The following is a 19,162-nucleotide window of genomic DNA, read 5'->3' as shown; positions in this document are numbered from 1 at the left end:
AAAACTTTGCTCGGGTGGTTGGGTTGGCTTTGAGCACGCTGCACCTTGCTGTGGTCGCTGGGGCATCCCGCGCCTTCTGCTCCAAGGGGCAGATATTCCCGGGGCCCCGAGGGAGGAGGCTCAGCCGTGGGGCTGGTCCCGCGTCTCCCTGCCGCGGGCGGGAGCGCCCACGGGACGCATCGCCCTCCGCTGCTCTGCTCTCCTCCGCTGCGAGGCCGGGAGCGTGACGGCAGCGCGCCGCAGGGCACCTGCCCCGGCACCTCTCCGGCCGGCAGACGGCAAACTCCCGCTGAGGGCAGTGCACCAGCGCCAGCAGGGTACCACGGGTGCAATTTCTAATGTGATTAATACGAAGGCCAGCGCAGGTAACGAGCGCTAAGCAATCCTCTTTATAATCCTAGCAAGGATTACAGCAGGAATCCCGCTGCGGGGCTGCTCGCTGGGAGTGTGGTGTGCATGGGACCCAGCCTGTGCCCCTCCGAGCAAGCGTGAGCGCAGCTCTCCCGGCCCGCGGGCGTTGCTGGGCCACGCGGGGGACCCGCTGGCCAGGGCGCGTGCAAGCCGTGCCCGCGCTCGTCCGCACCAGCCTCTGCGCTCGGGGCTTTGCAGACTTAGCTGGTGGTCGCGGCAGGGGCGGTGTGTTAATGAATGCAGTCAGGTGTAATTAAAAAGGCTTTTTATTTTCTTATTACCCCATTTACGCTGGATTCTCTCAACTTTCGTCTTCCAAGTGCAAAAATTAGTCCATTTAGAAACGTTTATTAAAATGCAACGATTTCTGGAAAAACGCACGCGCATTGCTACGGTCCCTCCTCAACTGACCAGTCCGTCCGCCCACGTGGCTTAGTTCCGCATTGCTTAAGCAAGCTTCGTGGTTTCTTTGATCCACTTGATGTACTTGGAGACCCTGGTGTAGATGCCGTATTTGCCGGCCTTTGCGCACTCCTCCCCCCAGCTGGTCACTCCGGTGAGGAACCAGGTGCCCTCAATTTCCGTGGCGTAGGGCCCGCCGCTGTCGCCCCCGCAGGTGTCCCTGCCGCCGGACGAGAAGCCGGCGCAGAACATGTTCTGCTGGATGGTGATGGAGGTGCTCTTGAGGCAGGTGGGCCGGTCGACGAAGGGCACCTTGAGCACCTGGAGGACGGTGGCGGGGCGGCCGCGGTAGAGCGTGCTGCCCCAGCCGCTGACGGTGCCCAGGCCGTGCTTCAGCAGCATGGTGGTGAACTCCCTGCTGCCGATGCAGATGGGGGTGACGTAGCTGTTGAGGCTGAGCGGCTCCTCCAGCTCCAGCAGGGCGATGTCGTTGTGGTGCTTGTTGAGCGTGGCGTTGTACGTGGGGTGCGGCACGACCCGCGCCACCCGCCGGCGCTGCTCCGTCTGGTCGTCGGCTTTCGTGCTGTATTCGCCTGCGGAGACAAGCACGGCCCGGGGGGGTGGGTTCCTCCTCGGCTCGGCGATGCCGCCCATGGGCTCGCCAGCGGGCAAAGGAGCTGCTCTGCCTTCTGCTCCTCTTGGGTTTGCACAGGGACTTGGCGCTGAACCGGGTTGTGGCCCGCTGCCCGCCCCAGCCCTCGGGGTGCTGCCACGCTCGGCTCTGCTTTGCCCTGGTCTCGAAGCGCTTGGGAGGTTCCCCATGACGCCGTCCCCTCCGTACCCCTCAGCCTTAAGGAACCGAGCACCCAATGCTGGACTTAAAACCGAGGACACGCGGGCCAGTCTAATGCCAAATGCCCCTGCGCGGCAGCGAGCGTGGTGGCGAGCCGGGACCGCAGCTCCCGGGCAGGCAGCGCGGGACTCCCCCGTCACCCCCAGAAACACAGACGGGGCGCAAGGGCTGGGCGCTTCTGCTGCGACTAGTGAGACTGTGGAAACCCTGGGATTTAGCAGCCTTGCAGGGATGCGAGGGGGGTGTTGCCCTAGAATCGCAGGAGGAAAGGCCCTAGGAGCAAAAGGCTTCATTACAAAAAATAAAAATAACTGCCCAGCACAAAGGAGCCTGACTTTCCGCACAACCGCCCCGCATCTCCACCCGGAGACTCTCCACCTGCGGTGCAGGGATTGCCCCGGCAGCCAAAGCGTTTCCAACCCCATCTCCCTCCCAGAGCTCACTGGTGCCCCAGTTCCTCCCCCCGGCGAGGCTCAGCTGCGCGTGATTCAAATGTGCTGCCGGCAGCTTCGGGCACGTGTGATTGAGCTGCTGCAGCCTGCTGCCTCCCCTCTCCGCTTGTGCAACAACAGGTAGAGGGAGAGCAAAATGTACCGTGCTCTTGGGGCAGCAAGCTGGCAGCGTTCGGGCTTGTCTGTAGCCCGAGCCCTCCTGCCGCCCGTGAACTAGCCGTGCTGGGGGCTCGCAAGCGGGATGACTTTTCCCGCGTGCTTTCTTGCAGCCCCAGAGGCACGGGGTGTGCTTAACCCCCGCTGCAGTATTTCTACATGCTTTGCTGTCATCTCCAGAATATACCATCTCCTCTGAACATCATCTGCAGCGCTGCTGGCCCTAGCAGTGTCCTGTGCCTGCGGTGGCTGCTGCCGGGAGCAGAACGGATCCCATCGAGAGAGGTGAGGCAGCTCGCTATATTCGTGTTAATGCTGTTGCCTGACGAAGGCGGTTTTGGTGCCTGGTGCTGCTGATGTGCTCTGCGAGGGGGTTTTGCAGCACAACGTGAATGTCAGCTTCCTTGTGGGCTGCATTTCTACAGTGTAAATGCAAGACGTAGGGGAGAGTTTGAGAGGGTTTTTTTTCTTATGCTGCAGCTGCTTACTACTATTGCGAGGGTCCTGGAGATAGGCATCAGCAATGAAAGTGGAGAGGCAAGGAAAGGCAGGGGATGGAAGTGCTTCTGCCACCCCTGCTATCAATTTCTGGGCCTCCTCTGATGTTGCAAACAAAGCTGGACATTTAGCATGAACAGAGGGGAGGGAATCAGGTGCTACCCATGCAGCGTGCATGGTGCGGGAGCGCATTCAGCAGTCCCCGAAGCCCTGCAAAATTGGTGTTTTGCTTTCCTGACTTGCTGCCTGTCCAAAATCCTCCCCTGGAAAGCCAGCGGCGCTGCAGAGCCGTGTGAAGGTAGCGCCAGCAGCGCTGGCTGATAACGTACCCAAAATGGAGGGGGGGGGCGCGACACGCACGACAGAGCTTGAAATGAGAGACAGGTTGCATGCAGATGCAGCAAATGCAAAACCTCTGCCCAGGTGGAAACATGTTTTTCTGGAGAGAGACTGTTTTTGCACTGGGAATTTTGTACTTTCTCATGCTTGCGGGCACAATGCTGGGCTTTGTGCTGGGTTTTCAGGCAAAACTGCCTGAAAGTAGATGAGAAAAAAAGGCTGCGCACAAGCTGCAAGCCTCCTCCTGCCCCTGCCCGGAGCAGGGCAGCCCTGCGCCGCTTGGGTGCCGAGGGCTAGCGGGGAGGACACACAACCTTGGCCACGTTAACATGGGAGATCAAGGTGTGCATGGCTCCCTCCTGATGTGTTCGTTTCTCTAGAAATAAACTCAACCTTTCAAGGCTCGGGCAGAATCTCACCTCTGTCAGTACTGCAGTTCCTAGTGTTCAAACAGAAAGCATGATTATTTCCTGCCTCTTCTCAATACTTCTTGCGGCTATAACTAACCATGTTGGTGTGTCTCCCATGCTACGTATTCACACATGGGAGATGCTAATAATTTGGGGGAGATGTTTCTGCCACAGCTGTGAAAAACGGCACCGATGATAGGCTTGCCAGGGCCCTGCACTGAGTTACCGGCAGGCTGTCTGGCAGCAGCCTGAAACAGCGGGGTACCAAGTCGGGGGGAAATATCCTTTTTCACTCTGAGATAGATTTGTTTTGTGAAGTAGCACCATCACTTGCCATGTGGGCTGGCCAGCTTGCCCCTGTCTAACTCCCCCAAGACCCTGCTATGAAAGCGCACTTTCCCACATACCAGCCCAATTCCTCTACTTCGATGCATAAATGCTATTTTCTACGGAAGTTAAGAGCAAAACTGGTCATTATCTCCTCATAAAGAATTAGTCAGGTTGCTGGTGCCTGTTCTTGCATCAGCCACACAAATGCGTTCTGGAGTTGCATGAAAACTCAGTGCAACACCAAGAAGAGCAGAAATCCCAAGTGAAGCCCTACGTGGCCAGTGGAGCTAGAACTGCATCACGCAGGCTCACGGAGAGGTGTCTTCGCTGGAGCCAGCTGGGCTTTTAAGCGCCCTGGGGTTCCTGCTAGCCCCGGTAAAATTGCCAGCAGTCAGGCTGAGCCGTGGTTTGCAACATGGACCTCTGGGTCCTTGCCATTGGGACCGAGGCCAGACCCCAGCGACTGCTGCTCCCGGAGCAGGCATCTAGCTGGAGCCCCTGGTCCTGTCGGCACTGCAGGGCTTGGGGCTGCCCTTGTGCCCGCTGCCCTGCGCCGGCAGCCAGCCCCGGCGGTGCCGGGTCTCCGGGCTCAGCAGCCCCGTCCTGCACAGCCCACGGCCGCCGCTGGAGGTTCTCACCTGCCACGGCAGTCACGTTGTCACCCGGCTGCAGACAGTGCGCAGCCGTCACGACCCACTTCTCATTGACGATGGACCCGCCGCAGAAGCCCACGTTGTGGCTGTTCACCAGGTGGACCTGCGGGAACAGAAGGAAATCTGAGCTGCAGAAATCAGTGGGGAAGAAGAGTGAGGCACAGCAGTTTTGGTTAGCTGGGGGATGGGTTTTGGTTAGCTGGAGGAGGGGGTTGCACTCAGGTAGCACAGACCCAGAGCAGGTGTTGGCTTTACAGCATGCCAGGAGCCCTTCCTTGAGGAGTACCAGACTCTTCCACCTCACCAGGTCTGCCGTAAAGGGCTACTGCAATTGCCCTTAATGCCTTAATGTCCAGGTACAATTCTCCTCTTTCCCATCAGGCTGGGATGATGGGCAGCCCACTGGATGCAAACCTCAGCCTAAAATTCAGAGCTTCTGAAATACAAGCACTTCTGTACATACCTTCTGAAAGTATTTGGCCAGTGACCAGTAAAACTAGGAAGAAGACCTTACCTATCCATTTCATTTGGGCATCTAACCACCTTGGCACTCACAGGGCACAGGCCAGTACATCCCTTATGAAAACTTGTTTTCAAATCAAATTGATAAACTGACTCAGTGGACTGTGTTTAGAAGAAGGATTTCTGCTAAAATCCACCCATTTTGTTCCTTTAATGCAACATGGCTTGTCACTGGCTATCTGCTTCATACTTTATACATATTTACTTGCTTGACGCCTTGTTAGACAGTGGAAGCTGAATTTTAAGCATGAGTGATCAATATTCATAATGAAGAAAACCAAGTTTGCATACCGTAATGAACTGGAGCTTCTCTACAATTACCGATACCTGGTCAACACCTGGTGTCCTGTGGGTGCCTTCATAAGGTGCTCAGTCTCTTTTGTACAGAGGAAAGCGATCCGACTGTATTAATGTCAGCGAGGCTCTGTTTCGCTGGAGCTGGCCCCAAGCCTGTGCCAGCACCAGCCGTCCCAGAAGCTAGCCACAGGATGGCAGCACAGATTGGAAACTGCAACTGCAGCCGGTTGCTGAGCTGCCAGGCTGCAAAGATGGGACCTGTCCTCAAAGGATGCTTAATACAGGTTTGGGAGGGACCCAAAACCCACACCAAGATGTCCTCAAAGTATGAAGGAGCTCAGAGGCAGTCTGAACTCCAGGGATAGCTACTGTGCTCACCAGCGTTGTCTTGCCCTGTTAACTTTCTTGCCCGTTAACTTCTCTGTTGCTCTTCAGTGGGTTCAGGCCAGGGGACAGAGGAACGTGCAAACCCACAAATTCTTACACAGAGTTTGGGAGGCCTCTGCAGTTGCCCATGTTGCTCATAGTTGTCTGCAGTTTTGCACTCAGTCCCTTGCATTACATAGCTATGGAGAAGGGGAGGGGGTTGTTATTCTTTTACTTCATGCTACCTCCATCTGGTAACTACTGGAGGCCTCTCCTCCAGCTGCAGCTATGGCTGCTTTTCTGCTCCTATCTGCTCTCTTTCCTGCATGCTGAATTAAGCGATTCAGTCACCTCCATATGGGTGGGAGAAGGAAATACAGAGTAAAGAGCTTCTTCTGGGAGCAAGCTGAAAGAGGGGAAGAGAATGAGCAACAGAGATCCTGGGTATGGAGGTACACCACTCAGGTGACAAGACAGTGACATGGCCTACAAAACTCTTCAATGGTATATGAGCCCCGCTAGCCACTCCGAAAACCAGAGGGAACCTAGCATGCCTCCAGGCCACTCCCTGGTGCACTAGGAGGCTGATAACCTTCATTTGCCAGCTGACAAGAGGGCAACCAAGAATTTTTGGGAGGTTGCTTGCTATGGTAAAAGTCTCCATGAGCCACCTAGCCAGACTTGGAGGGCTTGTAGTGTGCACTTATTTTCTTTATGGATTCTTTATGGATTTACTGATTTCTCATACTTAACCTTCTGGTTCTCCAAAAGGTTCTCCTCTTGAGTCTGTGAATACATGGTGGGTGCCAGTGTTGTCTCTGATTTGTCCCAGGCGTGCGGTGAGGATTCTTTGCGTGGTGAGCAGCAGCACAAGGGGGCAAGCAAGCTAGAAAGTTGTGCTCTACTAGGGTAGTGGTGCTGGCCTCCAAACACGGGCTTCTGGCAAACTGCCTGCTGCTGCTTCCTGGTGGCTGCGCATGCCCCCAGCACAACCCTGGTGTGTCTAGCTCTGAGATGGAGGGTGGATGCCTGCTCCTGACCTTTCTGCATGCACCCCACTCATTGCTTTGCTCCCTCAACAGATATGGAAGGACCAGCTAATTTGTGTAAATGGGCCTTTTAAGTCCCTGTGTGGGCAACAACTTTTCAATGAGATCATTAGTGACTGTCTACAACAGAGCTTATGAAAGCAAGAGATTTGCCATTTTCTAAACCTCAGCTTAATTTATTACTTTGCGCTCGCAGCTGTTGAACTTTCTGAGCTCACTGAAGCCAGAGTAGAATTTAAGAGCGGTAGATGACTTTGAAAAAGATCCAGGCTAGGAGCTAATTCTTCTTTGTGCCATTCGTTAAAAGATCATCTGCAAAGCAATGTGTGGAAGAAGGTTTCTTTGCAGTCCCCCACCTCACCTGTGATTTCACTTTTTGTCAAGACAGTGATGACTGTGATGTTACAAGTTGGATGTGGTGTTGGTTAAAGGAAGAGCAGCCAGATTTGGTAGATGTCATACAAGAACAGATCCTCTGATGGTATAAATTATCATGGTTCTGTTGAAACTGATGGAACTATAGTGATTGTGTCAGCTGAAGATTTGTATACAAATCTTCCCTGAAAAGAGGTGAAATGGGGGGGGGGTAAGCAGGAACCAATTATAAATCCAATGTCATCAGAGTTTGGGCTTGACAGGCAAAGCCAAGGCCCTATCCCAAACCTGGGGCCTGTTTCTGCAAGTTGTATAACATGGGCAACTCTGCTATTCCTCACTTTGGAATAGATTTGGTACCTGCGGACAAAGGAGGCCAACCCCCCGAACCAGAGTCTTGGATTCAAATTATATATCTGATTCTTTCAGAATGACTTGGCCAAAAATTGAACGGCATTGTTCCTTGCAAAGCTGTGTCTTGCAAAGTTCCCCTACCTCAAACTTTGGCTTATTCTAGGTAAGTCCATGAACTGCTCATGAATCCTGTTTCCATAAGCTCAGAAGTGGATCCTTTGTGCCCTGCCAGGTAAAGCTGCTGTGACTCTGGCTTCTAGTTTTTTGCCAAGGTAGACCCTTAGCCAGGCAAGTTGCGGTGCTGCAGCATAAAATCATGTACAAAAAGAAACTGTGTTCCTGACAGACTTGAAATCCATTGCTAAACTAACTGCAAAGACAGACTTCAACAAGTAGGAGTAAGATGATCCTGCATTCAGAAGGAATAAACAAAAACTATTGTTGGGGTTACAAGAGAGTTGCAGAAAGAGTCAGTACCTGCCAAGGCACCTCGCCTCTCATGCTGTCAGATCCACCAACGACCCGGGTGTCCGTCTTAATTATCGGTACGATTTTCGTGGTGGCAGCTGTGGTGGTTTCGGTGATGTTGTCAAGATCCTCATCAGGAACGTCATCGGGCTCATCAGAGGTGATGTTCCAGTGCTCAAAGCTGTTTATGGCTCGGGTGAGCTTGCTCTTCGCTTCAGGAGCCGTAATCCTGCCACAGGGATATGGCACTGGGGGAGAAACAGTCACATTTACAACTGGCTACAGGTCATGCTAAGAGTTACAGCAAATGAAGGGGCAGGCGGGGAGACAAGCGCCGTCTCTGCGCAGCATCCTGTTTTGGGACTGACATGGGAGATGCAGGGCTGTGGGCGACTCACAGGTTCTGCATGCAAACGGGTGCCTGTGCCTTTAAGTGAACTCTGATGAACACATGTATAATTGAACTGTCCAGGGCCCAAGGTGGGATTGCAGACAATACACAAAAGCAGCAAAAGCATGAGTTATTTCCCTGCTTTAGAAATTAATTCTGAATAACTTTGGAAAGAAGAGCACTCATGAGAGAGAGAACATTTCTGACGGGACCCTGCGGTTGTGCCTTTATTTAGCAGGATGCTGAGGTGCATGCCTGGGACGATTGCTGGGGCAGTCAGCAAGGCCATTTGGCTGACATTTCTACAGCAAATAACTCCAGTACAATAGAAGTCCAGCTAGGAGAGGACAGGAAATAATATCTGCCAATTTACAAATAATCCTATTTGGCACAAAGGTGAGAAAAACACGAATAAACTCTTTCTAGAGTTGTAGATTTTCTTGGTTAATGATGATCACGTCTGTAAGCTCATTTCCAATTATCTCTTCCATTTCTCTCCTACTCAATGTGTGCAGAATTCCTGCTAATAGTGGCAGTCAAAATAGTAAATAGCATCCGGCATTGTCTTTCATCTGAAGAGCTTTCTACAGCACTGTGCGTACAAACGTCAGTGTAAAACTAGATACAAGGGTGTCCCACTAAGATTTCATGCTTTTTAAACAATCCGCTCTCAGAGAAGCATTCAAGTAAGTGTTTGGTGAGGTAAATTGCTACCTGTAAGGTTAGGCTAGGAAGCGAAGTTTTCATAGGCAGCAAAAGCTAAGCTTATGCAGGAAGGGTAATTACCCAACCTGAAAGATGACCTTACTGCGAACAGTAAAGCGTTCTGGTCTAGTGAAACTGTAACAGCATGTTGGGCAATGCAGGTCTTAGCTCTTAATGATCTACATTAATAGAAGGACACCTAGACTAAAAAACTTTCTGCAGTGTTTGCTGGAAGTCAGCACTTTAAGGAGCTCAACGTGTTGCTGGCTGCAGCCCTCAGAACTTCAGAAACTAACTCACCTTTGTGGGTGCCTGTGCATTAGCTTAAGGGTGCAAATCTGTCACATCCAGGCATTAGAAGTAGGATAATATCAAATCTTAAATTGAACTGGGAGGATAAAGATTTTCTCTACTCAATCTCATGTTTTCTCTGTCAGCTGCATTATTGTCAAGTAGCTTAGCTGTGTTGAGTTGTTGGGATTACACGAGCCAGTGTAGTTAGAGCTCATGTAACAACCAAGGAGTGGGGTAAGGTTGGGGATGGAACAAGAACTTGTTATTCTTTCGGCCGTTCTGAAGCTGCAATCCCAAACAGTCCATTTTCCCTCTGCTCCTGTACGATGTCTTTCCAACTTGCTCCTTCAAATCACATCTAAACCATAGTTTTTAATTCCTGTTGAGGGTCTTTGTGTGTGTCTACACAATGATGGAATACCACCACCACCACAAACTTCACTTGTCTCCACCAAACTCAAATAGTTATAGGATACTGCATGATGCCCAGCAATGAGATGGACCATCAGTAGGATTTCACAGGAAGAAAGATCGTCTTTCATTCTGAAAAAGCCCAGAGTATTCTGGATGTAAGATCGCTACCTAAATAGCAGCTCCTACTGGAAGAACTTGGGAGTGAGTTCTGGCCAGATGTGTACCGGCACATGTGCCGACGTAACTGAGCACCATGCTGCTGTCTCCAGAAAGTTACTGACCCCTACCTAGAATTACAGGATGGCTGTAAGTGGGAGAGGAGCCTGTGTGAGTAGCCATCTGAAACAAGCAGATTGTCTTGTGCACAAATTCCCGGACACATAAGCTCCTTCTCCGCCTACCTAAGCTAAAAAAATTGGTGCTTAGCTTGCATCCTTCATATGTGACCCCACATCTGCCATTGGGAAACTGCAGTGTCAGGCCCTTTGCATTTGCTAAGCATGACAACAAGGCTAGCTTCCAAGGGGATATTGCATTTCTGTGAGATCCATTTATCTAAATCCAGGAGAAGACTTTGGAAACTTTATACCAAATCTCTTAAAAACACTGTAAGGTCTAACCTGCAGGTTCACAGGACTTTCCATCTTCGTGAAGTTTATAGCCAGTCGTGCAGGAACAAACAACTTTCTGCGGTGGGTCATGCCTGCAAAAGTGCTTGCAGCCTCCATTTTTAATTGCACAAGTGAAGTCTGAAAGAAATAGAAATGAAACCATAAATGCTCTTTGAAATACAACTGATAAAACATTTGCTGGGCCTTGGGCCTTTAGATTCAGCATATAACCAACTCCAGTTGCTCCAAACTATAGAAAATGGCGTTGCTTGTTTGCAATGAGCGTATCCTCCTTTCAGACCACATCCCTGCTCATAATGAAGGAGCACCAGGTGTCTGTTTGAGAAGGCAGGGTTGAAGAAACAGCCACAGGGACACTACGAGAGGGCCCGGCGAGCCTCCTGCCTTGTCGAGGACTGCACGAATCCCAGCATGATGGACACAGCGCAATTGAAGCTGCTCAGCGCTGCAGAGCTGTCCGAAATTTGGCAGCTCGACCCTAAAGGATTCCTGCAAATATTTGGTTACAAGCCACGTGATTTCCCCACCGCTGTACTCCCCTCCTCCCCCTGTGCTTATTGAAATCCAGCCCAGGCTACCAGATGCTGGCAGAGAGCTCTGCTTTTCAAATGGGAGCAACCCCCTCAAACCAAGGAAAAGTTTAGTCTCGGGATTATCACTGGGCTTCAAATTTAAAACCTCGGGCAAAACCATATGCTCTTCCTGACACACCAATAAATCATGGCAGCCTTACATGACAGACTCATTTCAGCACGACTTTTGATAAAACAGGTTCTGGTGTTTGTAGTGAAACCTGAGGTGCCGCCAGATTCCCATTTTGTCGCGAGTGCATTCTCCCACCCCATCTCATATTCCTCTTTATGGGAACACCATCTCTTGCAGTTGGAAAACCACTAATCCACTGATGCCCTTTTAATTCTCAGTGATTTTTCAAATAACTTCACAGTAGATTAACTCCACTCCTACTTCCTCAAGGACACCTCCCTTCCTGTAGCCATTTTAATGTCATCATTTACTATTTTTATAGAGATCCTTTTCACGCCTCACTTCTACTGCTATTTTTGTTCCTGTCTCACTTCCATGAGAAGTCTGCAATGAGACTATTTAAATTTGATGCAGCTTTGAAATGCTCTTTTTAACGTACGTTCCTCTCTTGCCAGAGCAGAAACACAACTAGAAAGAGAATCTTTTATTAGTGCAGCGAGTCTAGCACATTATGCACAGCCCCTGATTATATTATAAATATAAGAGCTGAATATCCCTCTTACTTAAATTATCAGCTATTTGGTTTTCATAAACTCCTCAGCCCATCAGGAAAATATTTGCCTTTTGTTTGCCTTTAGAATCAAGGTTGCTGGTGGTAATTATGATTATGGATTTAAGAGAGTGCTGTTGCAAGGAGGTCTCCAGTGTTCTGCCCTGTTCAGCACCCCAGGCCCAGCCCTGCTAGTTTGGTGTGAGAAGGAGAAACTGCAGATACTAAACCAAAAGACCTTGAACCTGAATCTCGGGTGAAACGCGTGTACGAGCAGGCACCTTGGTGCTCATCAGAGGTGGAGCTGGGGCTCTCCAGAGGACAGGAGAGGACGGAGGCGTCAGCTCCTGTTCCCCTCAGTGTGGACCCCGTAATCCCATTGCCAATGGGCTGTATTTGCGTGTTCGTACAGCGCCTCATAGCATGGCAAAGTGTGTCTGGAACAACCCTTGAGTAGAATGAAGCAATCTATGCCCACTTTGGGGTTTCAAATGGGGCAGAACATGTACAGAGTAAGCCCTTGGTACGTACCTATCTCACAGTTTCTCCCTTCGTACCCAGCTGGGCACCAGCACACGTAGGAACTTACTGCATCCTTGCAAATGGCTCCATTTTTGCATGGATTGGGATCGCATTGATCTCCATCTTGGGGAGAAGACAAGAGAATTAACAAACAGGAACATCCACCACAGCTGATGCTGACCAAGCACTAGAGTCTTGCCCGGTGCAAGCCACCGGTTAAAGATGAGTGAGAGACAACATGCCTTCTTTTTTTGTAATGGAAAATAAGTCCGATTGCAGCACACAACTGCAGCATTGTGGTAGCATCAGCAGCAATGCTTCACCCAAAGGCCAAACTATATACCCTGCCCTGTGGGGTTAATTCTTCCCATTTCAGCAAAACTCCTCTAAAATCTCCCTGATGTACTTCTGAACAGGATCCTATGTCTTGGCTAATTTAGACAGCTGAAGTTGGAAGGTTTATTTCCTCAAGAGTGGCTATGATTTCCTAATGTGAATTATTTTAACACTCTTGTCATTGTTCTCTGAAGATACGGGCCTGTCCACCTGGTCTGGAGACCCCTTTGGGTATTAGGATTATGAGCCTAGGTCATTGCTCTTTCCTTCTTTCTAAGTTTTTTACTACTATTAAGTGGTCTAGATTTTTCTTTACATGTCAGGGCTTTAATTTTTACAGATGCCTATGCTTCAGAAGCTGAGGCTTTAATAAAAATGTCCATCATTGCAAAATTGGTGATCTAGTACTTCAGAACTGTAAGTCAGTGATGTTAAATTTCAGAGAAGTGAACTTTGAAATGGTAATGCAAAAGCAAGGAAGGAGGGGAATGGATGTCATGAGGCATTTGCATCCCACTGGTAAATGTGACTGTTAATGATGCATTGAGGTACAGGTGAGAATGCAAAAGGCAGCTTGCAAACAGGGACAAAATGATTTTTGTCTCATTTAAGGCAAAGCGTCAGGGTTTGCACATGAAATTTGAGTTGTTGCTGTCTGGTGAGGGCCGTTGTGGCCCGATGCCTCAGGCATGGGTGGAGGCAGAGCTCTGCAAGGGGTGAATGCCTGTTGGCTCCATATGTTGGAGTAGCTGCTTGTAAACTGAGCAGTAAAAACAGGCACTTGGGATGATAGGGAAATATATGGCATTCTCTTATTTTTTGAGTTACAATCACAAGGGAACAAATGCAGTGTTGAATTTCATCATTGGCTGTTTTTTCAAAGGATAGTCCTGAAATGCAAGTATAACTTTTTTTATTTTATTTTATAGTCTGGACTGACTAATCTGAATTATTTAAGACATTTTAATGTGATGTTCTGGGCACTTTGCCAATCTATAAAGCAATTCATTTGTCAAAATGTCCTTAAAATTAGTTTCAGATGTTTTAGTGGGTATCGAAATCTTTTTGGGGAGGAACTGAGGAGTAGCTGGGGATTGAGGCTGCAGGGGTAAGAAATAGATGGTGGAAGAAAAATGGGAGAAATTCAAGCGTCTGGGATCACTGGCATGAATTGCAAACAGCTGTTTGCTATGATCATGTTGTGGCTCCACTTCAGTACGGCATTTCCAGGGATTCACACTGTGCTTGCACGAGGCTGTGCTTTATCTGGAGATCTCCACTTAAGAGCAGAGCGTTTGCTGTTTGCTGGAGGAGCGTTAATTGCTGTTCCAATGTCTTACTCCTCTGCAACAGCCGAAGCCATGGGGTGACCCGTCACACCCAGTGGTCAGCATGGACTGGGCTTGTTCTATGGGGTTTTTGCAGTTTGTTCAAAAAAAATGTTTGAAAAGAAAATGATGAGCAAATATGGATTTGTTTTTTAACTTGGGATTTGTATACAAACAGGGCAGGCCCAGGCTGGGTGGCTGCAGGATTCAGGCCACCTAACTCTGATGAGCACTGTCGTAAAACATTTTCTGAATGCTGGAATACATTTGTTTCACTAAAAGTCTGCTACTTAGGCACCAAGAGATGAATATTATGCATTTGAACATGAAGAAGGCAGCTCTTACCAATGTATGTTTTCCAAAACTCCATCTGCAAAAGCAAGAAAGAAGTTTCCATTAATTTCTCATTTCTGGGCACTGCATGGCTGAAGTAGTCAAAAGCGATGACTTCAAAGCTGCAGTGAAAGACCTGAAGGAAAACAACTGCCTCAATAATCCCAGTGGTGACCGACAAATCTTTAAAGTGGTTGCCCAGCCCAACAGATGGATCACGAATGAGAATCAAATGATGAGCGAGGCTGCGCCTGGCTCTGCACGTTTTCCCTGGCCGTTTGCTTCTCTGTGTCACACCGGCAAAACTCTTCCTGGGGAGGGCTGGGGGGGGACCCAGTGTTTGCCATTTTGCAGCAGCAATACCCACCGTTTTCTCTGTGTTTTCAAAGACTTCTCGTGCTTCTTCAAAACTGCATTTTTCTTCTATACATTCTCTCTCGAGGTTCCCGGGAATAACCTCTTCCAGTCGGTTTGAATTGGCCCGCTTTTGCCTGCGCAGGACTACGCTTGCCTCCTTGTTCTCGATGAACACTGCAGTTAGGAAAGAAACGGAGCTGGAGAGGGGCACGCACCATCGTGCCGCATGGCTGGGACCCTCCGCTCCCACAGGGCAATCCCCTCTTGTGAGTTCACCCCCTTTGCACCATGGCCAGGGGCATTTCAGGAGCCTTCTCATCTACTTAAGCTTTCGTTGGTGCCTGATTTAAGTGCAATCCAGAGGATGAAATCTGGAGAACCTGGAGTCAAAGGAGACGACTCCACCAGCAGAGGACTGGGGTCATCACCACACCCCAAGGAAAGACCCCCGGCTGGGGGCAGGTGTCCCCCTCAGTCACCAGCCTTTTTCTCCCCGTCTTGGTAATCAAGCCTTGCCTAAAGCTCACAAGTCCTGCGTCCAGCTGGACAATCTGCACCTGCAGCGTGGGGAAAGGCGTCCTGTTGGTGGAGTGGACAGCATTAGCCTCCACACTGTGGCCATCTCACAGGGTTTGCTCTCGCTCCACCTCTCCGAGACACCCGTCACCGCTGAGCACAGGTTTCCCATCACCCCCCAGGCAGCTACGTCCCCACTCTTAAAAAACACATTATTCACCCAGCATCTCCACCCTCCTTTAGTGGCTGTGTGCCTTTTTGTCACCAGATGGCAAGGTGGAGCAGCTGTGCCTAGAGCTACTGGGGATCACCATGAACGCTGCTGCCCTGGCTCTGGGCTGGGAAAGGCCTCAGGGTGCATGGGGTTGTCCTCTGTGAGGGTTAAAGACAGGGTGAACTCGGCCAGGCGAGCAGAGGGGGCACTTGAGAGGCAGGTGCCACCCACTAGTTGTTTTCCGTGACTAACTTGTGCTCTGGTGTGAGACCCAGTCCAAGCCTCTTCGAAGCAGTAGAGGACGGGTTTGGTTAAACTCTAATGAACCCAGACAGGGACTGCTCTGATTTGCACCATGTCGCTGATGGCATAATCAGTCTCTATCTAGAGCTCTGTCTGCAAGGGACTATTCTGATTGGTTTTGCAGAGATTTTAACCATTATAAAACAAGCTTACACCTCTGCCTTTCTCATTCTCGTGCGTTTTCAGTTAAAAGAGAACACGAGTGCCTTAAAGTCCGGATCTTAATCTAATTGTTTGGCAGTAGGTATTCATGGGTGAAGAACAGACCTCTGGAGAAGCTGGGCTTGTTTTAAACACCACAGCCCCTCTGGGGTAACAGGTTGCCTCCAGTGTGCGTGGTTGAGGTTTACATGGGGGAGGAAAGCTGCCTCTCCACTGCAGCCTGCTAGTTTGCCCCCAAATCAGGCATAAAAGGCTTGAGTGGAAACGACAGAGCAGCCTTCCTTGATGCTCCGCTTTGCAACTCTGTTGGGCTCTCGGCGCACTTAGCACCAGGGGAGCCAGACGTGGGTACCAGGCACACGCGTGTGGGCAAAGCATGGCCCAGCGGTAGAATTGGGAACTGCCTTTAGATCAGCCTACCTTTGTCCACCGGCAAGAGGGAGCCACAGTGTTTGATCTCCTCACTTTGTCACCTTCATTAAGCAGCATGGACATCCCTAATCATTACCTTTATCTCCTCCTGGTGGGATGTGCCAGGCACCTGCTGTAATTAACCCATTAAATAGAGGGACCTCAGTTCAGTGAAAGCAGCTTTACCTCCAGTCAGAGCTCTGTAGGTGCTCTTGGTGGCCCAGTTGCATCCTGATCCAGCATGCTGCTTTATGAGCAAAACTGGATTTGAACTGAAGGTTACTGGCTCCATGGGGTAACAGGCATTGGACTCACCCTGGCTGGGAACTATCCTCACCCCAAGCATATGCTCATACGTGACCTACCAACTTCTAAACCGGTATCTAAGCGTAAAAGAGATGGGTCTCTGAGCCAAGGTTTGGAGAGGAAACCTCTTCTGCCAGTCAAGCACAGTATTTTCTAAGAGGTACACCTAGGCGGTTGGTGGCACTAATATAATTTAGTTTCTGCTCATTTTTCATTGCTAAGCAAACTCTTTAGAAAGAGGCCTTTTTTTTTTTTTGGACCTGTTACTTGCAATGTTTTAGTGAAAGGGAAAAGGCCAGCCTTGCACCAAACAAGTACTTGCAGAGGATTTGAACCAGCCTCTGTTGGAGCTGTTGCTGCTATAGATAAATCAGGCAACAGCCTGCATTACTATGTGTGATTGCCCACATCCATCAACTACTCTATCTTGTCTACAATTTTGACCGCATTTGACAATATTTGTTAAATTCACACTGGGTTTGTCTTTAAACAATTCTCAAAGTGGCAAATCCAACAACGGTTTTATGGATCTGAGTACTTATTCGTATTCCAGGACAGCGAAGCAACATAGTAAAGGGTATGGAGGTTACTCTCCAGGAACGCTTTCCCTGTTTTTCCTTTTGTGTGGGTGTATTGGTGTTCTAAAATGGCTGAATCAAGCTCTGAAAGCTTAAAAACTCTACAAATTTAAGAAAAAAATCCCATTCTTAAAATTAATCCCTGTGACACTTTCTGCGTAAAATCACCATAAAAGCTATTATTTTATTCCCCCCAAAGTACCCAGAGCTTTAGAGGGAGAAGCTATGAAATGTAGCAATCTTACTCTGGGCTCTTGTCACTGAGTAAGCTGTCCCCGTGACGAGTGACAAACTGTCCCTTTTCCTGTGACAGTAACCCCCCCGTCCCCAAGGACTTCCTAGGTTTTAAATGAACCCACCTTCACTTTGGGCACCAAGAAAAGCTCCCAGAAGATAAATGGAGAGTATGAGAGGGATTTTTGCCATCTTCTTGCCGCTGCCTTAACCTCTTGCTGGTGAATTGTTCAAGTGGTGGAGCTCAGTCAATAGTTCCAAAGTGCAAGTGCTTGTTTATTTACCCTGGGTAACCCTTTAATTTAAAGTCCCCAGGTGTGCCATTGCTGAGGCTTCAAATGGCAGCACGGAGGTTATTTGAGGGGGCACATTTCTGTTCAAGACACCTATTAGGCAGCTGCAGCCCTTGGGGTCCTCGTCTCCTCTGTAGGATATTATTGATGTGTTTGGGGGGTTGAGCCTAGCAAAAGAATAAATTAATCCAGCTTCAATAAACCTTGTCAAAGCACTGGATTTCTCATTCCTGTCCAGATGATGTTACTGGCCCTATAAAAGTCATGGTAACATTTTCACGGGCTTCAGCATGTCCCAGGTTTCATTTCAGAACAGCTGGGATGGGTTCAGTCAAAGAAGACCCTATGGGTGACACGTGCAGACCTCGGGCAGGACTGCAGCAAGGAGCACTGCACCATCTCACTCAAGATATCGAGTTAAAACCTAGATGAAGTGAAGCGAGACTCTCAGTCTGGTATCCAAATCTGCTGGGGCAAACCCTGGAAACATCACAACGTTTCATAGATGTCCCCAGCTCTGCACTCAAAGCCTCAGGGAAGGAACCAGTTACTTGGTGGCTTGGACAGTCCCAACATGGACTGGTGTAGGGACCAAATCACGGCTCTGGAGCCGGCAGAGCGTCCAGGCTCACGGCACAGGGCCAGCCTTTGCCCAGGGCAGGTTCACAGTGTGCTCCTGATCTGCACTGGGCAACAAGAGGACTAAAAGGGAGGGAAGAGAGAGGGAAGAAGGAAGTACTGGGACGAGCAGTATTTGATCTGAGTTTGATCTAAACCAGAAATGTTTAGCTCTTTTTTTTTCAATTAAATAGAAAAAAACAGTGTTTCATACAAAACCATTTATGTTAATGGTGAGTTGCTTAAAACTTTTAAAACATGTTTCTTCCTTTCCTCTGACTTTTTCTCAACTTGAAAAGCAATTTCAAGGTGAGGAGTTTCTTTTCAGAAAATGCTGAACATGGTTTAAAAAAAAATTCACTTCTGGAAAGGTCAAAATGACCCCTTTCCCCCCTTGAGGAGTGGTAGGGAAGACAGACTGAAATCATTCATCCCACTCTGGGGAGGGCTTGTGGCTTTTCTGCTGTTACTCAAAACCTGCTTCCCAGCTCTGCTTCTCCCCTTTCTCCCTCCTGTGCGCTGCAGTGCTGAAATCCATCATTATGTCCATGCACAAATCTCTGCCTTGCAATGCTCTGCCCAGCTGCAAAAGGTCCTCTAACAGAAAGATTTTAAAGCAGAACCACGTTTCTGAGTGTGTCTTTGGTGCTATTGCCTTTTGGAATTGACTTAGATGTAATAACATGGTTAAGAGAAAACCAGCAGGGAGATGTTGGCTGTGGCTTGGTTTTGATGACTAGCATCAAAAGATGAGCTAGAAGAAGGGAGTTGGCAGGCTTCACTAGTTCCCGGCAAAGCAAGATGGATATTCTGCTATTGTCAATGCAACAAGATGAATATTCTGCTATTGTCAATGCAACAGAATCCCACAGCGCATTTCACATCACCAGGAGTGCTCGCAAACAGGCTAACTCAATTCAGTGAGAAATAGGGTATGTAGTGTACTGGATGTGCCTGTGTCTGGCAGGCTGGAGAGCTATTAGTTGCTATGAGGTTACAATAGCCCTCGGGTAGTTGTTAAAGTG

The 19,162-nt window shown here is 49.3% G+C and overlaps 1 protein-coding gene across 1 annotated transcript; it reads right to left on the bottom strand.

Moving 5' to 3' along the window:
• Positions 1-858: 858 nt before the first annotated feature.
• On the bottom strand, positions 859-17,418 carry F9 (coagulation factor IX). The gene is made up of 8 exons (XM_013943014.2): positions 17,352-17,418; positions 14,513-14,676; positions 14,158-14,182; positions 12,158-12,271; positions 10,360-10,488; positions 7,945-8,183; positions 4,490-4,607; positions 859-1,406 (listed from the first exon to the last, which is right to left on the bottom strand). The coding sequence occupies exons 1-8, from the start codon at positions 17,416-17,418 to the stop codon at positions 859-861; spliced, it is 1,404 nt and encodes a 467-aa protein (XP_013798468.2).
• Between the last annotated feature and the right edge of the window lie 1,744 nt (positions 17,419-19,162).

The sequence above is a fragment of the Apteryx mantelli genome, chromosome 13 (assembly GCF_036417845.1).
Source record: "Apteryx mantelli isolate bAptMan1 chromosome 13, bAptMan1.hap1, whole genome shotgun sequence".
In the NCBI taxonomy this organism is placed as follows: Eukaryota; Metazoa; Chordata; class Aves; order Apterygiformes; family Apterygidae; genus Apteryx; species Apteryx mantelli.
Note: the sequence above shows the minus strand (reverse complement) of the source record. Positions and strands in the feature narration are given on the sequence as shown.